General features: G+C 36.2%; 1 protein-coding gene across 1 annotated transcript; it reads right to left on the bottom strand.

Moving 5' to 3' along the window:
• Positions 1–521: 521 nt before the first annotated feature.
• On the bottom strand, positions 522–21,076 carry Dr1 (down-regulator of transcription 1). The gene is made up of 3 exons (XM_046461970.1): positions 20,065–21,076; positions 10,175–10,338; positions 522–2,871 (listed from the first exon to the last, which is right to left on the bottom strand). The coding sequence occupies exons 1-3, from the start codon at positions 20,282–20,284 to the stop codon at positions 2,725–2,727; spliced, it is 531 nt and encodes a 176-aa protein (XP_046317926.1). The 5' UTR covers positions 20,285–21,076; the 3' UTR covers positions 522–2,724.
• Positions 21,077–22,064: the final 988 nt, after the last annotated feature.

Genomic DNA, 22,064 nt, shown 5'->3' with positions numbered 1-22,064 from the left:
GAAAGATCTGACTATGTATGAGAAGATGATGTAGGAATATCAGCAGACACATGGAAGAAGGGGTTATAATCCCAGTAATGGCAGTCATTAGAATCTGAAAAAAAGCATCAAAAAGGATTCTCCTCTCACAATCCTAAGGAATCAACCTTGTGGATACCTTGATTTTGACCTAATGAAAGTCCTGATTTAGGACTTCTCATCTCTAGGACTGTATGAGAACAAATTTGTGTTGCAGGCAAAACTAATCTATGATTTTAAGTGAGAATAGTAGTTACTTCTAAGGAAGAAGAAGACAGTATTAAGGTAAGGGCCCGGGTGCTTTTAGGTTGTTCATAATGCTCTGTGTCTACTTAATCTGAGGGCTGATGCTGAATGTATTTAATTTGTACAGACCTTTATTTGTGCACTCTCCAGTATGTATATAGGTATATGCAATTTTAAAAATTGGTGCCTTTTTTCAATGCTTATCAATCTTACAATCTGCTGAAAAAGATAGATATTCAAGGGGATGGAAAAAAATCTTTACTAAACGACAATTTTATTTCTCAAAAACTCTGAAGATTTTGTTTTTGTCTCCAAAGACTAAAAAGTTTAATGACTGGCAACATATAACAGTGACTTTTAAAATGCTAAAAATAAAATACTGCTTAATTAGTTTTGTTATGCCTTGCTGTAAATTACAAAAACACAAGTAAAATCACATTTTCTGAAATAACAGTAAACAAACAAGAAATACACCAAATGACCAAAATGTCTTTTGGGCCTAACATTCCTGAAACTAGTAAAAATAGTGATAGATATCTCCCTACAGATCATTAAATATAAAAACAATTTATAAAACACATCAGAATTTTATTGCTTGAAGAATACAGCATATGAAATCACAAGAATGTCAAAATGAAAAGTCATAGGCTTCAAACATATAATACATTATCAGATGCAGTAAAATATTAATTAACCTGAACTCTGCATCAGAAAGAAAAAGGCATGGAAAAATATCTAAGTTGTTTACTTGAGAAATAGATACACTCCAAAAAAAAAAAAAAAAAGTATAAGAATGTTACAGTACAAATTGGAAAAGCCAATACTTATTAACTTATTATTTCTCTAGACTAGACTACCTTTGGTACTTAAACTTTTTAAAAAACAATTCCATCTCATCCAAACGTACTTCATGGATATGACATCCAGGAAGTAGCTTGAAGTAACATTCAGCAAAATTATTAACCTTTTTCTTATATGGGGGAAGTGTATTTGATAAGTATACAACGATGTTTCCCTTTTTCTAAAATGCAAAATATGATTAAGACATCTAATACTTACAAACTTTACTTATTTAGCTCTCCAATTAAAATTGGAATCATGGCAGCCAGAATCTATTTTTGGGCTTGGGGAATATAGAAATTTAAATGATTTGGCAACTGACATAGGAATTTAATTACTTCATGTTATTTTAAGTAGCTTTTCCTTTCTGTTTCCAAAATATAATGTGCCATTTTTCTCCAATATGCTGAATTCCTATAATAATCAATACTATACTTTATTTATTGGAACCAGATTAAAGATTCTTCCCTTTAATGAGCAGGTTGAAACTATTTGTTTCATATAGAGCTGATCAATTATGACACTTTCTTTAAAAAGAATCAATTTTTTAAAGCTATTACTCAATTATGATGGAGACAATGTCATTTCAAAAGGTAGCAATGGGATTCTCTAGGCCATCTAGTCAAGAAAATGTAAATGTAATGCTAAAAACAATAAGTAAACTACAACTACAAGTTAAATTTTTTAAAAAGCCCTCTTTCATAGCAAGCATATCCATTAGCTTTCATTTCTTTTCCCTAGCAAAGGTTTGAATATTCATGAACCTCAGTTAAACCAACGGAACCAAGCAATTGTTTCACAAGTCCCACCTATATACTTGAACAATATAAACATGAATGGACTAAGCAAGTAATACTATAACAAGTATTGAACTGGAGTGAAATAGTAAGAATAATGACAGTCTTCAAAATTGGGCAGTCTTTGAAATGTAATAGTGTAGCTCAAGATAAATTATGCTATAATAAAACTAGCTTTCACCTCTACACAAAACAAAACAAAAAAACATAACTCATCAAATTTATACAACTACTATTGAACACACTCCCTTCCTAGTTTTTAAATGTCTTGTATTGAGGACTCTCTAAATAAGTATATTTATCTGAGCATGTTTATTGCCTGTGTATATACTCATTTTAAAAGACAAAAAATTCAGATAATACATAACTGAACTCTTTTTTTCACCAACCTGATCCAATTTATTCTGCATCACACTGCACCCCACCTCAATTTAAAATTCCCAATTTTAATTTGGTTAAAAGGGCAGAGGAAATGCAAATGCAGAGTAAGAACTTCTTTATAAATTCCACTGTATTTTTATAAACTTGAAGTTTTTGTAACACTGTTTATTGATCAAATAAAGGGCTCACTGCTATCTAAAATTTCATAAATGCCATTAAAAATTCAAAATTGATATTCTGAACCTTAAATTTTCAATAGTTCAAAGATACAGTTTTTACATGTATAGCACACAATAGATGAAACTTAACAGCAGACATCCCTAGAATACCAATTGGCAAGTCCACCAAGATGTATACAAAATTACAGATAAGCATTTCTTTCACTGTTTTGTTGTGCAAGAAAAAACATTTATAGAAGAAACACAAACTCAGCTGGTGAATTTCAGATATCATCATCATCATCTTCATCTTGAGAAGATCCTGCCTGATTGGATGCACTGGCTGAGGCAGCAGCAAGTTGGGCTTGTTGGGCAGCCTGCTGCATTTGAAGCCATTCCTGTTGAGCCAATTCTGCTTGTTGCTGTCTTGCCTAAACGTCAAACACATAAAAGTAAACAATCTTTTAACCCTCAATGTATATACTTTGGTTAAAGGTAAAGTAAGCCAATTAACAGACTCAGTTACTATAAACTTGGATATTTTCCAACTACTGTATATTTAAGGTACATCTGGAAAACAAGAACTCTGTGATCTTTAGGTTCAATGAAGAAGTTGAAAAAGTTTACAGAAATCAAAATATTCTTTCTTTGGCTTCTTTCCCTTTAATTTTTCTATCCCCTCATCTGATTACAATTTTGATATAAACATGTTAATATAAAAAATATTTCTGTGGCTTAAAAGTTCTCTAGTACAATATCTTTAAGTCTTAGGGGAAAAAAGTATTACACATGAATGCACTAGCTACCCTGATATTTCTTTCCAAATTTCTATCATAATTCCCTACTCTTATGCTTAAAGAAAAATACAAAACAAAAAACCATAGAACATAAAATGTTTCCCAAATTTACACCATACTTTATCTTTGTTACCTTTACTCTTTCTGGTATTCATTTTATTTGAAATTTCCTAATTTTTACCTATGAAATTAGACCCTTCCTTCAAGTCACATTGAAATACTATTTTCTCCTTCTAGTATCAGTTGATGTATAATCAGGAAATAGAAGTCACACTATGGGAACAAAAAGAATTTAATATAAAGGTTTATTAATTAAGTATAAAGTTGGTAACTGGTAATTGACAAGATACCAAGGAGATGGCAAATATAGGGAGCAGCTAACAACCCTAAAACTAGGGAAGAAGCTAGAAATTTTAAAACTCAGAAGTTTAGAGAGACAACCACATGGAACTGAAACTCAAACCTCTGAAGAAGAGGCATAAATTAGTTGGTACTAACATATCTGAGGTTAGAGAAGGACCCAAGGGTTGAGATCCACAACCTTGAGGAGGAAGGTGCAGTTATGGTATTAGAGAAAATGCAAACTGGATTCAGTTCTTGCTACAAGACAAACTCATGTAGCCAGGGTGAAGAAGTGTTCCTGGGTTGCTCAAAGGAAATGGAAGCCAAGAGGAAGGAAAAACAACTTGCTACTTTTACTTTTTCTAGCCTTGTAATATCCCTCAAGAGACCCTCCAGTGGCAGGAGATAATGAGGAGATAGGTTAGAAAGCAGATGTAGTTTGCAGAGTACAGAAATCCCCTCATCTATAGTTTCACTTTCCATTGTTTTAGCTACCTATAGTCAACCAATATAATAAACAGAAAACTCTAGAAATAAACAATTCATAAATTTTAAATTGTGTGCCATTATGCACATGGTGAAATCTCACATTGTCCAGCTTTACCCCACCTAGAATGTGAATCATCCCTCTGCATATCCATGCTGTATATGCTAACCCACCTATCACTCACTTAATAGCTGTCTTGGTTATCAGAAAAAGTGGCATACATTTTCAAAAGATGGTACCACAGATCATTATTGCAACAGATGGAAGAGAGACCTGTATATGGTTAAAGTCAGAGGAAGTGACTAAGGAAAAGACTAAAGGTATAGAAGTTAAAGACAATTTTTATCGTAAGCTTCCTTTTGCTTCAGAAATTATTTGTGGCTGTCACAAGTTTTTTGTGTGTAGGATTTGGTAATATCTGTGGTTTCAGGCATCACCTATGGATTCTCTGTAGATAAGGGGAGTAGGAAGTGGGGTTGGCATAATATGCTAGGTCTAGTAATAAAACACAGCATAGAAAATGGGTTTTTAGATTAAGATAACTACTTAGCTGGCACACTTTTATACCCCCAAAATCTGATATAATATCTCTGACATGAGATCTCTTTTTCTAATTAGCCTTATATTATAGTTATCTTCCTTATCAAAACAGTATTATATTACAATTTTTAGTGTATCTATTTTCTCTCACCTACAAGATATCCTTAGTTTCAAATAAGAACAATATATTCTTCATCTTTGTACATCTGCAGCACTATATATATATATATATCTCATATCAATGGGGACCCATATGTCAATTGAATTTTTTTTTAAGTTGTTCATGGTATTCTTTCATTATTATTATTATTATTTTTTTTTTGAGAGAGAGAGAGAGAGAGAGAGAGAATTTTAATATTCATTTTTTTGTTTTCAGTGGACACAACATCTTTGTATGTGGTACTGAGGATCGAACCCGGGCTGCACTCATGCCAGGTGAGCGCGCTACCACTTGAGCCACATCCCCAGCCCTGTCAATTGAATTTTAATTTAAGATTTGTTGACTCAAGAGCCAGAATCAGGTGATTTGGGTGAGGGTGGTGGTAATGAAGTAGAAGAAAAGAAAAATTATTATCTTGGAGAATAGTATCTAAGCAACCACAGTATCGAAAGTTAATAAAGGAAGATGTCTAGGTAAATGGCTATTTTGTTATTAAAAACAAACAAACAAACCTTGCCAGGTGCACAGTGGTACACACCTGTAATTTCAGCTACCTGCAGGCCAAGACAGCAGAATCTCAAGTTCAAGGCTGGCCCAGGCAACTTAGTAAGACCCTATCTCAAAATTTAAAAAAATAGAGTTGGTGATATGGCTTAGTGGTAGAGTGCCCCTGGGTTCCATCTCTATTTAATACCACAAAAACAAAACAAAACAAAACAAAAACTAAAAAAAGTGAACACCTCAGGGGGAAAAAAGTCACTCGATTTAGTGATATCTCTGTGGTAGGGCATAAATCAAACTGCAAGAAAAAGTGGCATACATTTTCAAAAGATGGTACCATAGATCATTATAGCAACAGATGGAAGAGAGACCTGTATATGGTTAAAGTCAGAAGAAGAGACTAAGGAAAAGACTAAAGGTATTTAGTAGATAAAGACAATTTTTACAGTAAGCTTCCTTTTGTTTTAGAAATTAGAAACCAGCTATTCTAATAACTATTTCTACCTATTTATAAAGAAATAGGCACACAGTTCTAATACATAGGCATATTTATCGTTAGCTTGGCCGTGGCACACACCTCTGATCCCAGCAACTATGGAGGCTAAGGCAGAAGGATCCCAGGTTCAAGGCAAGCCTTAGAAACTTAGTGAGACTTTCAGAAACCTAATGAGACTGCCTCAAAATTAATTTAAAAAGAAGTTGAGATATAACTCAATGGTAAAACACCCCTGGGTTCAATCCCCCAAACAACATCCCCAACCCTGCCAACAGAAATATTTATTTTTATGGCAGGAATACTCAAAAGAGTTCAAAAGAGACTGAATGCTTCACTAAAAACATTTAAATGTTCACAAGAAAACTGTGGGGATGGGGAAGATGTTAATTTAATCAATTTGAGAATACCTACTCTGCATAATTTTGTGACAGAATAAAATTTCAAAGAATTTAACTCCATTAAAGCTTTATCGAAAAGGTGCTTGATTTTATAGTTTATTCAATGATCTCTAAAAGTATGTGTTATTTATATTTCAAACTTCACTAACTGTTAGGTACCATGATTCCATATAAGCTTTTATATTTTGCTCTCTGAACACAAAAGTATTTATGCCATTAAAAATTGTTGTTGACTAATATGTTTGTATGCATTTCTAAAATTTCTTATTTTCAATGGTATTTACTATTTCTTTCTCTTTTGCCTTCTACCCAACCGTCCCAAGTACTTATCTTATTTTTTCCCTCATATTTTTTATTGGTGTATTACAGTTATACATACTTGTGGGATTTGTTGTTACATATTTGTAACACACAACTTAACAATATAATTTAGCCAATATCATTCCCCAGTAGTTCCCTTTTCCGCCCTTCCTCCCCCAAGTATGTATCTTCTAAAATGAGGATGTGGGGAAAAAAAAAAAAGGTATATACTTTCTAATTCACTGCTTCTTTTTGGAAATTTTCATTATGTGTTAATGTTCTTTTTTGTTTGTTTTGGCTTTTTTTTTTTTTTCCTTTTGAGTACAGGGGATTGAACTCAGGTGCACTTGACCACTAAGCCACATCCCTACCCCTATTTTGTATTTTGTTTGGAGATAGGGTCTCACTGAGTTGCTTAGTGCCTCACTCTTGCTAAGGCAGGCTTTGAATTCGTGATCCTCCTGCTTCAGCCCCCCGAGCTGTTGGAACTACAGGCATGTGTCACTGTGCCTGGCATATGTTAACATTCTTACTTCCTCATGATAAAATTATTAATTTATACTTAACTTCAACCTTGATATATTAAAGTTCTCCCCTTCCAAATATCTGCAGTTAGCTTAAAATGAGGTTGTCATTGTGTTACTATTTGAATAAAGTCTAGAAGTAAAATTAATTTAAAAAGATACATTTACTTAGTTCCTTTCATACTAAGAACTTAAGTACTTTTCTCCAGGGAAGAAGTACTAGGTAGCTGCCACAATTTTACCTCTCTGCTGATCTTCTTCATAAGAGTAAATACTAGGAATCTTCACCCACCAATTAAGGGAGATAAGAAAGAGGAATTAGGAGCTGAGGCTCAGTGGTAGCGTGCTTGCCTAACGTGTATGATGCACTAGGTTCGATTCTCAGTACCATATACAAATAAATAAAATAAAGGTCCATCAAAAACTAAAAAATATTTTAAAAAAGAGAGGAATTTAAAAATGCAGATTATCAGGGGCTCAGTGGCAGAGTGCTTGCCTAGCATGTGTGAGGCACTGGGTTCGATTCTTAGCACCACATATAAATAAAATAAATGGTCCATTAACAACTAAAAAAATTTTTTTTAAAAAAGCAGATTATCATGATAAAGAGGTGAAGACAAATATAAAAAGGTGAAGACAGACAATTATTCATTTACCTTTCTGCCCTAGCAAGGATAAATCAAACTCTATTTAAATTTCCAAAATAAATTTACATAGAAAATGGCGACAAGCCATATATGGTGGTGCACACCTTATAATTTCAGCAACAGGGGATGTTAAGGCAGGAGGAATGCAAGTTCCAGGCTAGCCTTGGCAACTTAGTGAGACCCTGCCTCAAAATACAAATTAAAAAGGACTAGGGATGTAGCTAGCTCAGTGTTGAAGTGCCCCTCTGGATACAATCCCCAATATAAGAAAGAGAAAAAGAAAGGAAGAGAGGAAGGGAGGAAGGGAGGAAGGGAGGAAGGGAGGAAGGGAGGAAGGGAGGAAGGAAGGAAGGAAGGGTCTATTTCCTAAGTTGCAAATGAACATAATAAAATTTACATTATTTTATTAAAATCTTGCAAGGTATGTAAAGAATCTAGCAAAGCATATACTTTCTTTCATGTATATTTAATTTGGCGCCCCCTAGTGATCTCCAATAGTAGAGAATCAATAAAATAATAGCTGTTTATGTTTTTAAAAAACCATCACTCCTTGGCGGGGCACTGTGGTGCATACTTGTAATCCCAGTATCTCAAGAGGCTGAGGCAGGAGAATCACAAGTTCAAAACTAGCCTTGGCAATTGAGCCATGCCCCAAGCAACTTAATGAGACCTGTCTCAAAATAAAAATAAAAAAAAGGGCTGGGGATGTGGCTCAGTGGTTGAGAACCCCTGGGTTTAATCCCTAGTACCCTCCTGCCCTGGCAAAAAAAAATCATCATTCTTTGGTACCTCATATTCATATGTATTATAATATAGATTATAATATAATTTGCATGTGTTCAGGATTGCCTTAGAGGCTTTTTCCTCTTTTGTATCTATTTCATAGGTTCTTATGATTAAATGAGATAATAAAGGTAAATTATTTGACAATGTGATCAACACATAGGCAAAACTCAATAAATGTTGATAAGTTATTATATTTTTTACTTGTTTAAATGATACCTCATGCCTAATGCCCAATAAAATAAATAAAAAATATATATATATATGACAAATAGATTTTTTTGTTTGTTTTTGTACCAGGGATTGAACTCAGGGGCATTCGACAACTAAGCCACATCCCCAGCCCTACTTTGTATTTTATTTAGAGACAGACTCTCACTGAGTTGCTTAGCACCTCACCGTTGCTGAGGCAGGCTTTGAACATGAGATCCTCCTGCCTCAGCCTTCAGAGCAGCTGGGATTACAGGCCTACTCAAATGCTTTTTTTTAATATTTTTTTTTTTTAGTTGTAGATGAACACACAGTATCTTTTTACTTATTTTTATGTGGTGCTGAGGATCAAACCCAATGCCTCACACATTCGAGACAAGTGCTTTTACCACTGAGCTACAGCCCCAGCTTCAAATGCTTTTTTTTTTTTAATATTTTTTTTTAGTTGTAGATGGACACAATATCTTTATTTATTTTTTTATTTTGAGAGAGACAGATAATTTTTTTTAATATTTATTTTTTAGTTTTCGGCGGACACAACATCTTTATTTTATTTTTATGTGTTGCTGAGGATCAAACCCAAGGCCCCACACACATGAGGCAAGCAAGAGCTCTACCATCGAGCTACAACCCCCACTTCAAATGCTTTTTAATGTAAACCAAACTAATATAACTGCAGGAAGACCAATTATGATACTAATTTGAAAGAGTTCGACTAAAATGATACTTCTCAGTTCTCTAATGGCTATTATAGTACCTAATGAAAAATCTCACTTGTATCCAACCCCAAACTATCTTCCAATTTCTTAAAAAATAAAGTAACAAAACAACAACAAAAAAAACAGCCTTGCCACCTCTACCTCCTTTTGAAAAATAGAGAGATATTAGTGCTAATCCTTAATAGAGTAGAAATTAGAACTATAAAAAGCAAGAAAGAAGAAAACTTTTCTTCCTTTTTCTGCTCTATTTATTAGTTCTTTTTTTTAATGTTTTTGTTAGTTGCAAATGGACATATTACCTTTATTTTTTATGTGCTGCTGAGTATTGAACCCAGTGCCTCACACGTGTACAACCTTAGCCCCTATTTATTAGTTCTTTAACAAATGATAAGATTAGAATGTTTTAAAGGTATAATAAGACCCAATTTAACTACAAATTAGATGTCAATTAGATTTTCCTTGTATTCTCCTTATCATAAAATCTGATAGGTATTTTCTTGTTAACCCATTCATTTTAAATCTTAACATTTAGGTATACTTTTCAGGCTTTTAAATGATCATTCTGTCTGAAAATACATCAAAGTAAAATCTCAGTATTTATTTGGAGTGGCTCTCTTTAGAAGACAGGTTGCTGTAAATATTTACTTTTATAAAACCTGAGTCAAACTGGCCAGCTCTAAATATCAGATTCTATAATCAAGTGATTAGCCAGAGAAAGAGAATTCTCTAGACACATATGTTGATTTAAGAAGTGATTTCAGAAACCAATACAATTTCTGTCAACAAACAGGATAGTATTCAGATGAAATAATTTAAAATGTATCACTTACTTTTGCAAATAATTCCTGTTGCTGTCTTAATAACTCTTCTTCAGGAATGCCAAGGTTTTCCAAACGAGAGCTGGCCTTTCTTCTTTTTAACGCTACTGTCTTGCATTCTTGTAGGACTTCTTTTACTTCACTGATGTAAGAGCCAAATCCCAAACTTTCTAGAGCTAGAAAAATAAAAATGTGAACGTGATTAAAATATAGCTTTTTTCCCCCACCTATAGAACATGAAGTTTTTCTGTGTGTTTTCTGCCATAAAATTTCCTTTTGGTTCACAGTATTTAAAATTACATTTATAGATTTCTATATGTTGATTCATACCTTAAAGGCCTTTATTCTGTATTTTGAGCTAATAATAAAATTTAGGTGGTTTAAAAAAATAGAATAAATCAATTTAGTTAATCAGTTTTCGTAGTCTTTCAACAATTATGAACCAGAATGTCCTTGGTAAAGATAACCTCAATTCTAACTTTAGGGATTTGCTCTTCAGGGGAAATAACAAATGTGCCCTTACAAATCTATTTTCCTATATAAACTGGTTTTAAAGACATGATTTGCAACTTCATTTCAAATGTTAAATTGTTTTCATCAAGCTTCTGTGAAAAAAAATCTTGATATGAAAAAGCAAATTACTACTGTTAATTATAATTAATTAACCCTTTCCCTATCTCCCACCCTCTTCCATCCCCAACCCCCATGAAACTTCAGAAAGGCATCATTCTGAGTTCTCTTATATTACATCATCACCACATAATTTTTGGTTTCAAAGAGTGTGGGATACAGTAGAAAAATAAGTCAAGACTAGGCAGCCTATGTGTTTTCACTTGAATTAATAAACTTTTTTGAAATGTCAATATAGAAACCAAAACTTTTGTCTTTTCTTTTTTTAATGACATAAACAGTCAAGTATTTCAATAATTAGCCTGGGACAGTAACAAAGAAAACCAAGTAAATGGCTTATGGTTTCCCACCATATTCATGAAAGTCTGATTTCCTTAACCCTCTACTAACTAAGGTCTTCCAGGATCTAGCCCCCCATATCATGCCATTAAATCTCTGCATACTTCTGCTAAATCCCAACAGGAACCAGAGTTTCCCACATTCCCTGATAACAACAATGCATTCAAGGCACAGATCAAACCCCATCTTCAAATCAAGTTTGCCTTATCCTCCCAGACAGATGTAATCTACCCATTTTGAAATCAAACAGATGGGGGATGTGTTATGCCTCAGTGGTAGAGTACCTGCCTAGTAAGTGTGAGGCACTGGGTTTGAGTCTTAGTACCACATAAAAATAAAGGTTAAAAAAAAAAAAAAAAAAAAAAAGAAATCAAGCAGATGTAGAACTGAAACCTAGGTGACAGTATTTGTACAGCCTTAGAAACTTTGCTTAATATCTCTAAGCTTCAGTTCTTCCACATATATAATAAGAATAGCATCTATATCATAATCTTCCTATAATCAGAGGCCTTATGGTGGTTAAGTATGTAGGCCCTTGAAGTCAAATTGCCAGGAACTGACTCCAAACTCTATTTCATGTTGGTATATGACTCTAGATACCCCTTCACCTCTGTGCCCCAGTTTTCTCACCTCTAAAAAAGAATAGTATCTACATATCATTGGATCAGGAGGCTGTAAAGAATAAATGAATATAAATATAAGCTTAGAACAAAGGCTGGCCCCACAGAGAAAACAAGATAACATATTTATTATTACAGCTTTATTAGTGTTAGGATTATAGGATCAACAAGTAATCGACACAGGCATTTTATAAAATGTCTAGCACATAATAATCACTCAAACAACTTGAAATGTTTTCCCTCTATTCTTTTTTCTCTTAAATCTAAAGACAACCTGGTGCTTTGGCACAAACCTCAGGAGTCTGAGGCAGGAGAATCACAAGTTCAAAGCGAGCATCAGCAACTTGGCAAGGCCCTAAGCAATTTAGCAAGACCCTTGTCAAAATAAAAATATAAAGGGGTGAGGGGATGTGGCTCAGCAGTTAAAGCACCCCTGATACCCCCCCAAAAAAATCATCTAAAGGAGAAGCTTAATAAGTGTACAGGACTTATTAACATCATATTAATCAAGCCAAATATATTTATAATTTCAAATATTAAATTTACAGAACTAACAAATCAATACAATAGAGAGACAATCCTTCAAGATGGCACAAATTACTAGACATTAAGAAAATCCAGCCAGGTGCAGTGAAGCATACCCGTATTCCCAGCAACTCAGGAGGGTGAGACAGGAGGATTGCATCTTTGAGGCCAACCTCAGCAACTTAGAGAGGCCCTCAGCAATTAGTGAGACCCTGTCTCACATTTTATTTTTTATATGGGGGCTGGGGTTGTGATTCAGCAGTAGAGCACTTGCTTCGCACATGTTAGTACTGGGTTTGATCCTCAGCACCACATAAAAATAAATAAGCAAAACAAAGGTATTATGTCCATCTACAACTAAAAAAAAATATTTAAAAAGATTTTTAAAAAAAACTGCATTGACCTTAATCTAAATTTTAAACACATTTTAGCTAATAAATATTAAGAAGTGAATATAGTATTCTCCCCACCCCCCCAGTACTGGCGGTGAAATTCAGGGGCAGTTTACCATGAGCTACACCCCCCTGGCCCTTTTTAACTTTTATTTTGAGATAGGGTCTTACTAAGTTACCCAGGCTAGTCTCAAACTTGTGATGCCTCCTGAGTCACTGAGATTATAAGCATGTACCACCACACCTAGCTGGAGAGAGTATCTTTTAAACAGTTGGATATTTTACATCATTTGTAATCATTCCCATTTTACACAAATGAGAATTTAAAAAGATAAACAGAAATGGCTCCTAAACAGGGCCACCATTTAAGATTGTACGTGTTTTTTAAGTTATACAGTAGTATCATACCTAAGGAGGTTTAGTTGTACTGTAAACATCATAGATTTGTATATGTTTATTATACCATTTTTTTTCTGGCAGACTAATAAAGGTTTTTTTGAACTTGAACAAAGGAAACTTATGGATTGTTGATGGTCTCACTAAGGATCTTATTAGAGTGAAAAAGAGAGAAATTAAAAAAACAAAACAAAACAAAAAAAAAACAACTTGGGGGTTAAACAAATACACATCACTTGTTTCCCAGAAGTCTGACTGCTACCCTCTGCAATGTATCTTAAAACTACACCCAGAAAAATCCATGGTATATAGGAGGGGAAAAAAATATTTAGCACATTTTCAACTTGAAAGACACATAATAAGGCAGCTACTGAAAAAACAAAAAAAGGTAAAGACTTCCCCAAGCAACAATCATCTTAATATAGGCTTATTTCACAAAAGTAATATATTCTTGACAAGTTTTGTTATAACATGAATTTGTTGAATGACTATACTTCAAATGGATAAAGCACATTTTTCATTCAAAATAGTATGATATATAGTACCTTTTAAAATATATAAATCAGTATTCTCTTTTTTCTTGTTTGTGGGGATGGAAGAGTGTGATGCGTTTCATTTAAAATACATTATAAGAACATAGGTCAAGGGCTGGGGTTGTGGATCAGTGGTAGAGTGCTTGCCTAGCACATGTGAGGCATTGGGTTTGATCCTCAACACCACATAAAAATAATGAAATAAAGGTATTGTGTCCATCTACAATTAAAAAAAAAAGATAGGTCAAAATGACTTCTTGACTCATTAGTCTAGCAAAAGTTTTTAAGACTTAAGAATCATATACTTGGAAAGGGTGAGGTGGAGTTGAACTACAGAGACAGGCACTGGGGACTTAGGTACTACAGTTTAAAAAAATAAAGGAGTAAGTTGCATTTAAAATACTGATTCTCTAATCTGTCAGAGAAAGACTTTTCTTTACATGTAGATTTCATATCACTTCATCCTTTTCACTGCTTCTTTTATTTTGAGATAGGGTCTTACTAAGTTACCCTCTTATAGGTGTCACTTAGTTTCTTCCTGTTTCCTTTTCCTCCTTTCTGAACCTTCTCCATTTCCTTCCCACTTTCATCTACCTCCAAGGCAGCCAGTCCTGCATGCTAAGTGTGTGAAATGACTTCACTTCCATTTCATCTTCAGAGGGTTTTAGAGGGTACCTGGAACTACTCCCTTCCCCTCTCCTACCCCCTCCTCCAGATTGCTAAGGGGCATGCAAAAGGCAGCCAGCTATGATGGGAAGACAGCAATGTCTAGTTGCAGCTGAACTGATTGATTGTAGATGTCCTGGAGATATTGTGAGGAAAACTGGACACTCTTCATCAGAACCCAGGTGATCATAAATGCACACACAGATGCACTCAGAACTGCGTCCTCAATTCCCTAACCTGCTTAGGTGGAGCAGGCAGGCTGGTCTGATGACTCTATCCCTGGTGCTCCCTTAAGGGAAAGGCAGGACTCAGGCACTGCTCTGAGTAGGTTGCTGGGGTGGCCAAACTGGTGCTGCCCCTGGCATAACCACTACTCTACATTTTTGGTTGTTTTTAAGAAACACAATAAAGAAGGGTGTCATTTTGGACTCTGTCATTCTTCACCAGAAGAGGAAACACATCCCTTGCAACCACTCTGTACTCTTTAGCCACCTTGCCCTCCTTCAAACCAAAGTGTGGCCTGACTTTTTCTTCCTATTTAGTTTTCTTCCTTTACTCCCCTTTTTGTGCTTAATGTATTAAAATAGTTGCTGTATATTTTACTTTCATAAACTATAAAAAATGACTAAATGGTTAAACTAGACTTGCAGGCCAATCTTAAAACGGGGGCGGGGGGTGTTGAGAGTGGGATGAGGAGAAGAAAAGCTGTTTTGATATAAACAAAACAAGTGCACTTTGGGTATGTTTTGATATTTTTCTGAGGCTAGAGAAGGTAGGCAGGTGTTGGGATGTCCCTGTAAATTAGTTCCAGAATGAGGTTCCCTCTCTCTCTCTCTCTATATATATATATATACTATATCAATAGGAATGTCTGACTCTCATAAAGGGACATTAGTAGCTGCTGCAGGTCCTGTTCAGAAACCCCATGTACAATTCCCAGTTTTTTGTGTTAGTGTGGGAGACATTTTGGTTCTTGTGTTTGAATCTCCTTTGATTTTTTCTTTTAATATTAATTTTTACTTGTAATTGGACACAATACCTTCATTTTATTTTATTTTTATGTGGTACTGAGGATCGAACCCAGGGTCGCACACATGCAAGGCGAGCACTCTACCGCTGAGCCACAACCCCAGCCCTCCTTTTTTTTTTTTTTTTAATATTTTTTTAGTTGTTGATAGACCTTTATTTTTTATTTATTTATATGTGGTGCTGAGAATTGAACCCAGTGCCTCACATATGCCAGGCAAGTGTACTACTGATGAGCTCCAGCCCTGTATCTCCTTTTTATGATTGCTATACCAACCCATGTCTTTCTGGGGAGGGGTGAAAAGAGAGTTGAAAAAAAAAAAATAAAAAAGTTTAGAAATTAAAAAAAAAAAAAATCCTCCATGATATCACTATTCCTGGGAATCTAATGAGATAATGGCAGAGAAGGTATTTCTGGGAATTGTACATGGGGTTTCCAATACACCTTCCAATGGCAGAGTATAATTCACCATCTATATCCTACCTGTATCTACCACAATGCCAAGCAAGTGCTTAGCAGTATTCACTAAATAATTGTTGAGTGATAGAAGCAAAACAAAAACAAAAGATTTGGGCTTGCTGGGTGTAGTGGTACATTTCTGTAATCCCAGTTTAGGAGGCTAAGGCAGGAGGATAACAAGTTCAAAGCCATCCTCAGCAACTTAGTAAAGCCCTAAGTAACTTAGTGAGACCCTGTCTCTAATAATATATATAAATAAAATATTTTTTTAAAGGGCTGGGGATGTGGCTCAGTGGTTAAGCACCCCTGAATTCAACCCCTGACACAAATAAATAAATAAATAAAGATGTGGGCTCAATAGTAGATTGCTTGCTTAGCATGCACAAGGATCTGGGTTCCATCTCCAGTATACCTACCACAAATTATCAATTTTAAGAAAAAGAATAATAAAAATCCAACCTTGAAAAGCACCTGATATAATAAATTATATTGTGCAAATTACATGTGTCCCTTTGGAGGGAAAATCTACATGAATGACTATTTAGAGAATACAATATATCATTCTCCTTCTTCATTATTACAACTTCTCTGTAATCATGCAGATCCTCTAATTTCAAAATTGCTTCCCACCTAGTTTCCAAAACAGATTATGATTTAGGCTTTGGAGCAAAGCTACTCAAAGTGTGGTCCAGAGACTTGCATCAGATGGGCTTGTAATGGCTGCTGCTTGAACTGCATGCAATGAGTTAAGAATGGAAATTCAAAATAAGCATTTAAGAATGTTTATAACAATCTGACAAAGTAATTTTATGTTTATTGAACCTAATAACAAAAAAGCATGTTTTAACTTTATGTATGCTTTTCATTTTATTTTCCAGGGACCTATTTTTATTGTATGTTACAAAAGTACCAGTGTAAGAGGGACTAGAATTTTAAAAGGTCTTTAAAAGTCAATTAGCAAGACCTGTCTTAAAAAAGTAAATAAATAAATAAAAAGACTGAGGTTACAGCTCAGTGTTAGAGAACCCCTGGGTTCAATTCTCAGAACCATTTTTAAAAAAAAAAGCTTGAAAGCTATAACTCACATCAAATATTATTTATACATAAGTGGAGAGACCTTAATTAACAGATTTGCTTAAGGCCAAAGAACTTCCAATGTAGATTCTTACAGCCCTTAAATTCTCCAAATGTCAATTCATTCCATAACACAACAGAACATGTCAGAACACTTATTTAAGAGTATGTGTTCAGCAGGACCTGGTGGGCACATGCCTGTAATCCTAGCAACTCAGGAGGCCAAGGCAGGAAGATCTCGGGTTCAAGGCCAGCCTCAGCAGTTCACTGAGACCCTGTCTCAAAATAAAAAATAAAAAGGACTGGGGCTGGGCTTGGGATGTGGCTCAAGTGGTAGCGTGCTCGCCTGGCATGCATGAGGCACTGGGTTCAATTCTCAGCACCACACAAAAGAAACTAAAGATATTGTGTCCACCTAAAACTAAAAAATAAAAAAAAAAAAAGAACTGGGGCTATAGCTCAGTGGTAAAGAGGCTCTAGGTTCACTCCCCAGTACCAAAAAAAAAAAAAAGGTGTTCACAAAAAAACAGTAATAAAACAATTTTAATAGCTTATAACTTCCTCTAGGAATCTATGATTTCCAATATCAAGTCTACTTTCTTAAACTCAAATAATCAAAACAGAAAAAAAGTTTTAATTAAATTACTGTATTTCGCAGATTTAATGGTTGATAAAATTATTTCAGCCTTAATTTGCATTTAACAGAACTGCCTCGGAATGCTTAAGGCGATCAGTTAAAGCCAAATCACACTGAACAAGGGAAATGGCCTGAAGCAGTCTAGTTAATTAAACTTACTGAAGGCCCAAACTTAAACATGTGAGAACCATATCACTTTAAAATGTATACTGTTAATTGTTACTATAAAATTATTATTAGCAAGACCCTGTCTTTAAAAAATAATAAAAATAAAAAGCACTAGGAATATAGTTCAGTGGTAAAGTCTCCGTGGCTTTCAATACCCAGTTTAAAAAAAAAAAAAAAAAAGCAACATTACAAGAAAAAAAACTGGAGATTTTTCTTTTCTTTTTTGGTGGTGTTGAGAATCAAACCCAAGGCCTTGTGCATGCAAGGTAAGCACTCTACAACTGAGCTACATCCCCAGCTCTGGTAAATTTTTAAAACTGTAACAGGTCAACACCTGATTTTTTTAAATTAACAGACTGTCCTCATTACACACAGGAAAATTTTCTTTCACTGTAACTTTCTGACTCATACTGAATTTACCATGTTCCAAAGTTGAACTATTTAGCATACGGCTTGCTACAGCTGCACTTTTATTCCATCATGTCAATCAGAAATCTAAATATAACCTAGAAAAGAATAAACTCTTCCCAAGAAGACAGACTGTAATGTTATTAGATTTTTAAACAGATCCCCACTTTTGTGCTGTAAACAAATGTAGGCAGATCCTGTTGAAATCTTCTGCAATTTTCATTAAAAAGGGAATGTTGATAAAAAGTTCTTAAAAAAAAAAAAAAAAAAAATATATATATATATATATATATATATATATATATATATATATATATTAAACTTGTGGATGAACATAATACCTTTATTTATTTTTGTGTGGTGCTGAGAATCAAACCCAGTGCCTCACATGTGCTAGGCAAGTGCTCTACCACTGAGCTACAACCCCAGCCCAAAAGTTCTTTTTTGAGTTGTAAAAGGAACTTATAGCTATTTGTGTTGGATAATCTTGTGAAAGATTTATGACAGCAATCACACATACTATGTAAAAATTAAAACACAAGTAGAAAAACTGACAACTCGGTTTTCACTTGCTATTCAGCACACTAAACAAGTAGAGGGTAAAAATCACTGTAAGACTCAAATATGCTTCTTCCTAGGGGTTTTTCCTCCTATGTACAAAATGGCAGAAACTATGTGTATTTCCCTGCCCCTTGCTGGGTATCCAACCCAGGTACTGGGTCTGGAACATGATAGGCAGGTGCTCTACCACTGAACTACATCGCCAGCCCAGTAGGGAATATTTTAAATCTACCTCCAGGACCCTAATAAAGGATCAAAAATGAAACACTTTAATCTTTTGTCAATATTGACAGTAAAATAGTAGACACAGTCAATATGAGCAGATGTGTTCTCCATTTGACAATAACAGGAAAGCTAAACCATTAAAAAAACGACCTCCATACTAATATGGTTAAAATTGAACATGATTTTCTTCTGACTTCAAAAGCAATCAAGAAATTGTTAGAATTTTAATTAGGTTATTACAAAAAAAGTTATCACCTCGAATGCAACTTTTTCATTAGGGTATGAAAAGTCACAGAAAGTGTGTTCCAAAACATTGCAACTGGTATCTTCCCTCCCAGAAACTATCAGAATACAGTCTCCCAAATCCCTATTATTGGACTATCCTTTCCAAGATACAGGAGAAGAAATGCCAAAACTTTCAGAAGTGCTTTTCAATAAAAGCTTGAGAGAGTAAAAAAAAAAAAAAAAAAAAGAATCTACCTCCAAATAGGAATGGCAGCAATGATAGGGAAATGTTCCACTAAAAAACAAAAAAAGCATCCTTTAAATAATCTTTCAATCTAAGCTTTAAAAACTTATCTCTAAAGATCAAAGCCAGCAACATAAAACCAAAAAGAAAAAAAAATGAAGGAAAAGGAGAACAGCCTTTTTCTTACAGAATAGGAGTGCTTTGGTAACTTGTAGATGAATGTGCCACCATGAAATCATATTTAAAGCAGAAAATATACTTCCTTTATTCAACACCAATAAACTTTACAACACTGAACACACTCATATTGAGTTTTTAAAATTTATGTGTTCAAAAAAATGAATCTTTTCCTCTACATCGTGAAAAGGCCAGGTGGGGAAGAAATGCTACGACTTTACTCTTGCCTGATGTTCTGTCTAAAGGAAGAACTCCTGGGTTCTTTCTCAGTTATCATCATCCAAGTTCAACTGCAGGCAGGCAATTCTTGTTGCTTTGAGACCTAGGGATAAATTGTACTGATACCTCTTGTTTGGGGGATAAATGTTGACCTTAATATTTGCATTCCCTCCTGTATTCACTGGATAAAAATTACCCCCCAAATGCTACATAGGTATTTTCTTAAGGCATCAGCTGCCTCCTTGCTTGTATGGCTTTTTCTTTAACACCTACTTACCAGGAAGAGGAATGAAGGCTTTTTGAAACGAACAAGTTAGGCGACTAGCAAACTGTCCCCCTGGACGCTCATTTAAACCAAATTCCACACAAAGACTTACCTTGTATGACATGCTCTGGTGAGATGGTCTTCTTTTCCGATTTGTTGCAAATTTCATTGGCTTCAGAAGATATAAGGTGAATGAATTCGGTGCAGCAGTTCACCACCAGCTCTCGGGCATCGTTGGCCACCCGGACATTGGGGAGCGTCTCTTTGATCATCTTATTGATAGCAGCTCTGGGGATAGTGAGATCATCATCGTTGCCAGACGAGGAAGCCATCGTACCTTCCTGTCTTTCTAACCCGACTTTTAAAACACTCCCCGGCTCTAGTCCACAACTCCACCGAGATTTCTCAAAAGGTTGCCCTCAGAGTGATCCGAGGGGCGCTCTTAGAAGAGGGTACAGAAAATGAAAAAGGGGGAGGAGAGGACTTCAGAGGGCGAGGAACACTGGACTGAGAGATTAAGGGCGAGTTAGATAAGAGTAAAGTCGGGGGCTTGGAGATTCTGGGGGCAGCACTGTCCGGCTTAGGGAGGGGAACCGAAGGGTGGTCTGGAAATTTTGAGTGGATGGGGAACCACCTCCTTGTCTCCTCAGAGGGGTGGGTGCTATCGCCTAAGCTGTTCCCAACACTGCTGGCGCAAAGGCAAGATCCAGAGGAACTGGCTTCGCCGCGGTACCGGGCAGACACCCACAGGGCTCGGCTCTACAGAGCCCGAGACTCTGTTGCTGTTGTTGCTGCTGCTGTTGCTGCTGCCTCCGCCGTCGCCGCCGCCGCTGCTGCCGCCGCCGCCGCAAGCAGCCGTTGCCGCCGCCTCAGCCAAACCATCCTTCAGACACCCGCGCCGCCGCCTCACAACATGTCGGCCGCGGCCGCAGCTACAACGGCGGCGGCCGCCTAGGAACGAATACGGTCAAAACCGGGCACAAGAGAAGCCTCAGTGGTGGCAGCTGTGGCCGTTTAGCTCGAATGCAGTTCGTGGAAGCCAAGACTACAGCAACGGTGGTCCCTCCAGAGGCCGGGGAAGGTTTGCTAGAAGCTGCTCCCGACACCCTTTGCGCCACCGGAAGTCTCCCCCAGGTTCCACCCTCTCAGCCAGACCGACTTCCGGGTTCGCCTGGCTCCCTTCCCCCACTCACGCCGTTGGGAACCGCCCGTCTTCAGCGCCAGCATCTTCCGCCTGACGCTGTGTCGGCACGCGCCCCGGATCCCATCCCTTGTACAGGGGCCATAGCTCTGTGAGCGCGCACACCTAGGCTCCGGCGAGGCCCAAGCTCGCCCCGGCGTCAGATCGTGAAGGCCAGGAAGCGTAGGCAGGCCTGGGTGGATCATCTCTTCCTCTCCGAACCAGCGGAACCCCGTTTGAAGACTAGAGCTCTAGAGTCTTTACTATGAGATTTTCATTTGCATTCTTTTAGGAGCCCGAAGTGGGATTGAAAGTGAGAGGAATTGGGGCCTGACTCAGGAGTGGAATATGGGGGAAAGCAGATCCCCATGTGCCTGTGTCTTCGTGGTCTGAAGGAAAAAAGAAAAAAAGCCTTCCAAGATAGCTAGCAGATGTCATTTGAATCAAAACTTTCCATGGCCCACCACCACCCACTTTTTCGTTTATGAGAATTGGAACATTTAAAGAAGTGCCACTAGCCACAAACTGCTAAACCAAAAGCTAAAGTCAGATCCAACCGTAGTGTAAATACGGAGTATACTCTGAGCCATGTTACAAGGTTCAGATTTAGTTGTTTTTCATGGTGTGTAAGGCAGGATGACTCCCTCCCCCGGTGCTGGGAATTAAATCCAAGGCCTTCCGCATTTTAGGAAAGCTTGTGCTAGGTACACCCTGCAGGGTGACTTCTGAAGGGAAGGAAAAGAATGTTAGAGCGTCTTAAGCAACTCTGATTTTTTCCATAGTAACTGATAGTACCAACAGCCAGCGTCAGGTTCTTTACGGAAATTGCATTATTTTTAAAAAAGTTTTTTTTTTAACTTCTTAAAAATTTATTTCTCTTTTTATGTGGTGCTGAGGATCAAACTCAATGCCTCTCACTTGCTAGGCACCCC

This window comes from Marmota monax, unplaced genomic scaffold (genome assembly GCF_021218885.2).
Source record: "Marmota monax isolate L192 unplaced genomic scaffold, Marmota_monax_Labrador192_F-V1.1 WCK01_AAM20220418_F8-fsc00070, whole genome shotgun sequence".
NCBI classification, from domain to species: domain Eukaryota; kingdom Metazoa; phylum Chordata; class Mammalia; order Rodentia; family Sciuridae; genus Marmota; species Marmota monax.
Note: the sequence above shows the minus strand (reverse complement) of the source record. Positions and strands in the feature narration are given on the sequence as shown.

Bases quoted from the DNA above. Each gene is read 5' to 3' on its own strand.
- Dr1 (XM_046461970.1), bottom strand. From the start codon at position 20,284: ATGGCTTCCTCGTCTGGCAACGATGATGATCTCACTATCCCCAGAGCT. The intron at 10,339-20,064 runs GTAAGTCTTTGT...TTATTTTTCTAG, and splicing joins ACCAGAGCATGTCATACAAG to CTCTAGAAAGTTTGGGATTT. The intron at 2,872-10,174 runs GTAAGTGATACA...TTTGACGTTTAG, and splicing joins AACAGGAATTATTTGCAAAA to GCAAGACAGCAACAAGCAGA.